General features: G+C 39.6%; 1 protein-coding gene across 1 annotated transcript; it reads left to right on the forward strand.

Annotated features, from left to right (window-relative positions):
- Positions 1-1449: 1449 nt before the first annotated feature.
- LOC143845758 (arabinogalactan protein 41-like) lies at positions 1450-3081 on the forward strand. The gene is made up of 2 exons (XM_077354174.1): positions 1450-1712; positions 2761-3081. Exons 1-2 carry the CDS (start codon positions 1601-1603, stop codon positions 2865-2867), a joined length of 219 nt encoding a protein of 72 aa, XP_077210289.1. The 5' UTR covers positions 1450-1600; the 3' UTR covers positions 2868-3081.
- The last annotated feature ends 5908 nt before the right edge of the window (positions 3082-8989 follow it).

The raw sequence follows: 8989 nt of genomic DNA on the forward strand, positions 1-8989 counted from the left end.
AAATGTGTCACATGTACCTAATCGAATCAGTAAAATTGGTGTCCAACCATAAGTCGGGCCCGCGAAATCAACGGTCTTGATCTCAATTGCGCACCATGAGAGACCCAGGTTGGTCATTTGGATTCATATCATAAGAATGAGAGTTTAGATAATGATGTTGCTTATTTTTTTACCAGGATTTTGCTAGTAAATTTTGTGAAAATCCATTTCGTGGCTCACTTTTGCAGGAGAGAACTGCCATAGAGGCTCAGTTTTTTTGACTGATTTTTCCTTAATCCGTCTGATGTGGCTGCTCTCTCCTGCAAAAGTGAGCCGCGAAATGGTTTTCGCCCGGCCAATCCCATTTTCACCTTATAAAAATTACAGTAATGAGGAGGAGATTGCTAAGATGTTCTTAAAGTAGATTTTGGATAGTTCCATGGGACGAGATGACCAATGACTCAATGAGTTCAAAGTATTACAAGGTTATTTTGCTAATCTATCTGTAATATACACTAACGGTGTTTCTTTCTATTGTCATACGTTTTCTTTCCAAGAAAAAAATTAATTGGAAAACCATTTCTTTTAAGCTCATGTTATTTTTTATACGGGGAATGCACATGTAGATCCGGGGTACCTCCCTTCATATTTGATCCAACATCAGCCACCTTTTAAGATGTTGCTGCTGATCAAATATAGAGGGTGGTACTTGTGCCTAAGACCAATACTGACCTACATATAATTTCTCCTTTTTTAATAGGGCGGGGCCCAACATTTTATACTCGGGGATAGGGGCCATGATTTTACACTTTGATCGATGTGGCTACCTATACGGCTCATGGTTTAAAATTTCGGTTTCGGTACTGGTTTCGGATCCTGAAATTTTTAAATTTCGATCGAAATCCGGTACTAGAACGAAAAGACTATTTTATTCAATATTTAATTTGGGTTGAAATTTCGGTATAATATTTAAAAAAAAAAAAAAAAAAAAAAAAAAAACTGGTATTTTGTTGGAAATTTTGGACAAAACGAAATTTCGACTGAAATTCCAAATTTTCAAATTTCGGCCGAAATAATGTACTGTTTCGGAAAAGTGACATTTCGGTGTCGGTCTCCACCGAAATCCGAAATTTAAAACCATGATTTCGGCTATACCTATGCATATGGTGGGTCCAACATTTTTGCACCTGATGCCATGATGGATGGGACCCACCATTTTACAATGTGGCGGGGCCACCATCTCCAACAAAACCCATGCAGTAGGTGGGCCCCACCATTTTACACCTGATATTTTGATGGTGTGGGGCTCACTATTTTACCGGGCCCCGAATACTAGTCCAGAAATATACCTCTATAATTTATCATTGAGCCAGCTGGGAGCAGGCGAGAATGGCTAGACCCATAATGCTGACCGGCTTAGCCGGTTTCCTCGCCCGGTTCCCGTAAACGAGTATAAAGAAGAGTCTCGCTTTGTTGCCCTCTGGAGAGATTGTTTCGCTTTCTGTTGGGGTTTGTGATTGATTGAAAGCTTTTCTCTTGTTTTTCCCGATTTCATTTACGAGAGAGAGAGAGAGAGATCGAGAGAGATCCAGGGCTTTATTAGGGTTTCGTTTAGGAGGAAATGGAGGTTTGTAGGGTTTCTTTTGGTCCGATCATTGCTCTCATTCTTGGCATCGTATTGCCCATGGTTGAGGCACAGAGCTTTGCACCCGCTCCCTCTCCCACAAGTGACGGTGGGTTTCCTCTTCTTATGTTCTCCATTTGCCCACGGTTCAGGCACAGAGATTTACAGATCTGCATTGTTCATTGTTTTTCTCTTCTTATCTTCGTCTTTAGGATTACTTTGCTGAGAATATGCCATTCTTTTCAGTCTCATTTACGTTTTCTTTTCTCTTCTTTCTATTTTCCTGTCTTACATTAGGGATTTATGGTCATTCATTTATCCGCGACTGAAATTTGATTTTTTGTTTATTTGGATGCTCATTTATCCTTTCACTCAGAGGCGATATCGGTTGCGTGAATTGGTTCCTTGTGAATTTTCACAAGAGAAAAGGTCCTTTTTCTGTTTTTATGTATGGGAACTTGTTGCCGTGTTGTTTGTGATTGCCCTGTTATAAGATAGTTGCCCCATATAGCTCCTTGGACGGGTGGGAAACCTGTTTCCCCTAAAATGTGTTTCTCGCGGGTGGAAAACTCGCGGAAAACACGTTTCGGAAACGTTTCCGAAACATGATATACAAAATTGGAGAAATGTTTCCAAAACGCATGGAAACATATGAGAAACTTATGTAAATCATGTGTCAACGCGTGATAAACGTATGCAACTTATGTGAAACGTGTAGGAAACATGTGTGGAACTTACGGAAATCATTTTGAAAAAAACACATAAAAAATTGTGGAATAGATATTCAATTAGAAAACAATAGGATATATTGTAATAAAAATAAAAATAAGAAAAATCAAACAGAAATTTGGAATTAACAAAATTTGAATATACAAAACTACATATTTTGTGATTTTCTTGTGTTTCATTTGTGTTTTTCTATCGTTTCCGAAACACTTCTAATGCGTTTCCTAAGACGTCTCTCATACGATTTTCTATTGTTTTGTCGTTTCTCGTATCCCCTGTATGTTTTCATGCGTCTCCTGTTTCCGTTTTATATTTCGTTTCCCGAATTCATTTCCCACCCAGGTAACTATGAGTTGCCCATCCATTGTAAACTGTATTTCTTTTGCTTGAAGTTCTAATTTATTTAAGTTTGATTTGTTTGCATCTGTCAGGGACATCGATTGACCAAGGAATTGCCTATGTGCTGATGCTGGTAGCCCTCATTCTCACATATCTCATCCACCCCATGGATGCATCCTCTTCTTACAAGCTCTTTTGATATGATGAGTGATGGGGATTATGGAGAAAAGCGCGGGAAAGAGTAAGAGTGGGAGATTGATATGTTATGTGTCTTGGCATTTATATTTGGTCGCTGATGGTTTGAGATTTGTGACTCTCTTTTTCTTTCTTTTCTTCTTTAATCTCTGTTCTCAGGGATTCAATTTACCTGTTCTGCTTGCTTTGTTAGATATGAAATTCCTTTTTGTTTTCCTCTTCTTACTCTCTCTCTCTCTCTCACTATTAAAAATCAGCTGGGGTTCAGCCTGTAGTTCAATGGTTGAGGCTTTGTTTCTCAACCATGAGGTCACAGGTTCGATCCATAGCTTGCCTTCAAAAAAAAAAAAAAAAACCACTCAGTTTAGGTGTGCAATCTAAACAGATTTTGGGTGCAATTTCTCTATAAAATCTCAATCCAGTTGTATTTTTTCCATATAGTTTGCTCCCCGAAAACTGGCTTTAAATTTGTGAATAAAGTTGCCGAGTGATCCTTGAGCATGCAATTAAGCGATTTGCGTGTGAATGGTAAAAAGTGCTGGGATGAATCAGTGTAGGCATTTTTTTAACATTTTGTTTGGGGACACGATAATATTCGGGAGCATTGTGATAATGTTTCTGTTGGGTTGGGGTTTACGCTAGGAAAAGGATGATGTTTCTTTCTACAGACAGGCTTTTTTCCTATTATTTTGCAGGCTGTCTACTCACTTGTAATGATATTCCTCGCCCCAACGCAAACGGTTTCTGTGATAATGGTTCACTGTTTGAGGATAAATTCACCCCCATTATAAAACTTAACGAAGAACGTTAAGAGAAGGGGGGATACTTACACTGCTGAATTTGGGAGTGTCTGTAAGCAAGTGCTAAATTTTAGGGCATATTTGACAACCATGAACATTTTTCCTAAAAAGTGTTCTGTCTTACGCAATCCCATTGCATATTTCTCTCTTAGTCTCTCTTCCCTTTCACTCTCTTCCACTATCTATTTTGGTAATGACACCCCTATTGTCCACGCCTCTTATGGATGTTTGACGCGCAACCAAACATCCTTTCCCTATTCTCCTCTAGACAACTCTACACATCTTCCATGATTGGCACCTTCCTTTTGACTTTCCACTGCTCTCCCACCAAACCAAACAGGGCCTAAAGAGTTCTTTTACCTCGGAGAGTAGTGGTATAAGTAGTCAACATGGAGGAGACAAACATTTGACTTACTTGGAGCTTACTTGGGAGAACAGTGGTATGTAGTGTTTGGTAGTCAACCTTGAGAGTGGTGTTTACTTAGAGAGAGAGGGAAGAGAGAAGAAGAGGGAAAGAGAGAAAAAAACATCATTCCCAGGTAAATTCAAGCAAAATTCAACCTTGTTTTTTTGGCTTGAATTTCATAGGGAGTGGACAAGGGTGACATGTCATCAACCATGAAAAATCCCAGGAGATTGGTGGGGAAAAAAAAGTCCTGGAAGTATCTTGGTAAAATAAAAATCCCATGTTTGGCTGACAGGATTATGGTGGGAAATACCTTTGTTTGGTTGCTTGAACTGTTGGGTAGAAAAAAATTCTTCTCAAGCTTATTTTTGGTTCCTGAGTTTATTTTTGTTCCTAGGGTTATTTTGGGATGGGATGAAAAGGCAATCATTACAAAAGTGGGATTAAAAAATTCACCACACAAGCAATCATTACAAGAGTGGGATTAAAAAAAACCTAGTGCTAAAAGGCAACCAAACATGGGATGGGACAAAATTTTTACTAAATCTTTCTGGGACAAAAATTTAACTGGCAACCAAACGGAGCAGTTCCCTCGCTTTTGAGTAACCAAACACACTTATGAGGTGGTGATAGAGTTTCTCATTGGAAAAAACAGAGATTTGGACGGTGTGTTGCCATAAAGTCCAGCATTTTTTAAAAGTACCGTACGACTCACTTCATAGGATGATCTAAACCGTTAATTTTTTAGGCCACAATGTGAATAGGTTGAGCCCAAAAATAATTTTCATAGGATGATCCTAACCCTCTTATCTATAGAGGTTTCCATTTATGTGCTGTCCCTCAATAGATCGGAGGCTCAAGATCATCCTCTGGACATAATTGGGGGCAAACCCTATTTGTGCTGTGGCCCAACCCAACAAATGAACTGGTTGAATCATCCTGTCAAACTGGCGGTACAGTTTTTTTAAATATTGGCCTATACGGCCACACACCATATAGAATCTCATATCAGTGAATCTCATTTCAGTGATTATTTGAGCATCATGCAATATCTCTTTTTTTGATGACATAGGATGTCCCCACCCCCTTCGGGAGTAGGACTAGTCCCATGTATCAGGTAAGTCGGGGTGGGATTCAAACACTCGTCAAAAGGGAGCAAACCAATGACTTTATGCCGAAGAGCCAACGCCTCGGTGGGTTATGCCAAGAAGTCCGGGGCGGGATTCATGCAATATCTCACGCCAAGAAGATTTTGCAAAGTTAATTGTGCAAAGGGAGAGATATTTTCACCCCCCGCATTACGTGCACACCCCCCTTATGACCTGATTTGACGTGATAAGTGGGCAACTTTATGTCAAATCACATTGTAAGGGGGGTGTGCAAGTACTGCAAGGGGGTGAAAATATCATCACCCTTGTGCAAAATGTTAAACACATTGTGGTCATGGCTGACGTCGGCCACATTTGAACTTCGTTACTAATCTCAGCCTTTTCATATGAAGTGAAAGACTCCAATCTAAACCATACAAATTAGCCCAACAGGAAAAAGTACACTATGGCCCCCATAAAATTGGATGATCTAGACCATTCATCGATTGGGCCCAGCAAAGATAGAAACATTAGATGGAAAAACTTTTGGGCCACGGGGCCGTATAAAAAAACACCTATATATAAACTGAGATTTTATATGGTGTGAGACCTTATAGTCCTGTATTTTTCTGAAAGTGCTGTACGGCCTGCACCATAGGATGATCCAAACCGTCCATTTAATGGGCCATGATGTAAAGAGGGTGTGCCGAAAAATTATTTCCATAGGATGACCATAGCCCTTCGATCTGTAGAAAAAATGCATATTATTGGAACCTCTATAGATGGAAGGGTTCAAATCATCATAAATAAATAAAATTTTGAGCACAACCTATTTACATTGTGGCCCATTAAATGGGTGGTTTGGATCATTCTATGGTGCAGGTCTTACTGTACTTTTGAAAAAATACGGGACTATAAGGGCTTACGACAATAAGGCCTTTGTACGGTGGAACTACCATCCTTATATCTGATCCAACAGCAGCTCCTCAAAAAGTGAGCTGCTGTTGGATCAAATATCAAGGGCCGTACCTCTACCTCATTGTTGTAAGCCCTTGCACCATATAAAATCTCTTAGGAAGGAGTCATTAGGAATTATACTAACGGCAGTTTGAAACCTTTGTAGCTTATTCTCAATTTCTCACGTTGTAGAAAGTGTATTCACAACTAGCATCCTTCTCCCCTACCACTCCTGTAGGCCCTGTCTGTTTTGGATATTGAGAATTGATTTTGAGTCCACAGCTGATTATTGGACTCAAAATCAATTTTCAAAATCCTAAAAAACTGCTTCTTATTTTAGGGAAGTGATATATCCGCCCCTTTTGATTACTAGGGGACAACCAACAGAGTGTATCACTGACAAAAGAGGGGCTGATTGCTAAGTACACTGATTCTAGGTGTTCCAAGTAAAAAAAGGGCCAATTTATCATTTCCCTCAGGGCCCGTTTGGTTACCTCATATTTTGTATTTGGATTTGAAATTGAGTTTTGAGTACAAAATGAATAGATCTACCAACTCATGTTGAGGGAGAGAGAGAGGGAAGGGGGTACTTCCTAGTTCCTACTGCAGGAGAGAGGTTGAGGAGCCAAGAGGGTGAAGGAAACTGCCAGATCTGTGGATTTTCAATTACTTATTTCCACAGCTTATTTGGAAATCTGATTTTTTTCACTGTCAGTGCTGAATTGGAAATTCAAGGATTTAATCCGGATCCAAATGTCAACATAAAAAGGGCTGCAAATGTGAGAATTCCAAATCAAAATCTTCTCGGCATCCAAACAGGCCCTTATTTTACTACGCTACAATACAAGTGGCAGTTGAGTGTGGTATTTGCGCAGTCTTATAAGTTATTTTTTTTTATGGTGATCTAAACCATTCATATGTTGGCCCCACTGGAGATAGGTTGTGCTCTGGGAAATTTCCCCTAACCCTCCGAACTATTGAGGTTTTAGGATCTATTGAAGTTTTAAACCTCCATAGATCGGGGGGTTAGGATCATCCGGTGAAAAGGATTTGGGGGGCAGAGACTATGTACAAATCTCAAAACCTTTTTCATGCTATAGAGAAAGAGGTGCGAGGCTTTAGTGCTTTACCCTAGTTCATTTATCAAATGGTTCTCATTTCACTGATTATTTGCGCATCATGCAATATCTCACGCCAAGGAGATTGCGCGAAGTTAATTGTGCAATATGTTAAACACATTGTGGTCAAACACATTGGTCATGGCTGATGTCAGCCACATTTGAACTTTGTTCCTAATCTCAGCCTCTCATATGAAGAATGAAGTGAAAGACTCCTCCAATCTAAACCATACAAATAGCCCAACAGGCAAAAGTACAATTGGGCCCACATAAAATTGAATAATCTAGACCATTCATTGATTGGGCCCCAGGAAAGGTAGAAACATTAGATGGAAATTTTTTTGGGTCACGTGGGCCTTATAAAAACACCTATATAGAGCCCTTATAGCCCGTATTTTTCTAAAAGTATTGTACGGCCTGCACCATATGATGATCCAAACCGTCCATCTAATGGGCCACAATGTAAAGAGGTTTTGCCCAAAACAAATATTACCATGGGATAACCATAGCTCTTCGATCTATAGAGGAAATGCATATTGTGGACACCTCTACAGATGGAAGGGTTGAAATCATCATACAAATTTTTTTTTGGGCACAACCTAATTACATTGTGGCCCATTAGATGGACGGTTTGGATCGTTCTATGGTGTAGGCCGTACGGTACTTTTAGAAAAATGGGGACTATAAGGGCTTACACCATATGATTTCTCATAAAAACCAATACATTAACACATGGACCTCGTCATAAATCAAGCGATGTTACGTGCAAACGTTGCAAACATTCCCACGAAAATGGGCCCCACTGGAGACATACGGTCTGCATTTGTTGCAGCATGCATGTGCTCGCGCACAGCGCTTTTGTTTTTGGTGTCTACTAAAAACAAAAAAGAGGAGCTTTAAAGAAAAGGAGTCGTTAGGAATTATAGTAACGGTTGTTTGAAACCTTTGTAGCTATTCTCAATTTCTCAAATTGTAGAAAGTTTAGTCGCACAACTACCGTCCTTCCCCCTACCATTCCTTTATGCCCTCGCTGTTTTGGATACTGAGAATTGATTTTGAGTCCACAAATAATTATTCATTTGTTCGCCCCGATGTACATAGGTCGTGCTGTGAAAATCTTCCCCTAAGCCCCTCCCTCAATAGATTGGAGGGTTAGGATCATCCGGTGAAAAGGATTTTGGGGGCAGGCCCTATGTACAAATCTCAAAACCTTTTTCATGCTATGGGGCTTACAACGTGTATATAATCTTGTAGCGATTAAGGCCCGTTCATTTAGGATTTTGGGTCCAAAACTGATTATCGGATCCAAAATTAAGCACAATTTTTGAATGTAATAATTAGTTTTCAACTCAAATTCATTTCTAAAAGGAAAATGATATGGAGACCTAGGGGATCTGCAATGAAAACTTACCATGTGTTAAAGAAAAATTTACTTTTTGATGATTTTCCTAAACTTAAGGGATTGCTCACGCCACTACTGATGTTGTGGCGTGAAACAATTTGTTCGGTCCCATTTTCAGGTCCTGCTCTCGCTTTCCCAGCATTACTCTTTCTAAAACCCCAAAACGAAGAGTGATTAAAAGTCAAAAGCCATTGATTAAATGCGTCTAATTTTCCAAGCTGTAGGGCCCACACTGACAAGGTCAGATAGATACGGATAGATGTATCGGACCTTTCTAACCTTGCGAAGAGTTCATCGTATAAAAACTCTAATTTAAGAAATACTCTGGCGTGATATCAGATCAAGACAATCTATG

The sequence above is a fragment of the Tasmannia lanceolata genome, unplaced genomic scaffold (assembly GCF_043159265.1).
Source record: "Tasmannia lanceolata isolate RefF3 unplaced genomic scaffold, GAP_Taslan_0.1 ptg000015l, whole genome shotgun sequence".
Taxonomy (NCBI): domain Eukaryota; kingdom Viridiplantae; phylum Streptophyta; class Magnoliopsida; order Canellales; family Winteraceae; genus Tasmannia; species Tasmannia lanceolata.

Coding starts and splice junctions, on each gene's coding strand:
- LOC143845758 (XM_077354174.1), top strand. CDS start 1,601: ATGGAGGTTTGTAGGGTTTCTTTTGGTCCGATCATTGCTCTCATTCTT. Junction 1,713..2,760: donor TCCCTCTCCCACAAGTGACG/GTGGGTTTCCTC, acceptor TGCATCTGTCAG/GGACATCGATTGACCAAGGA.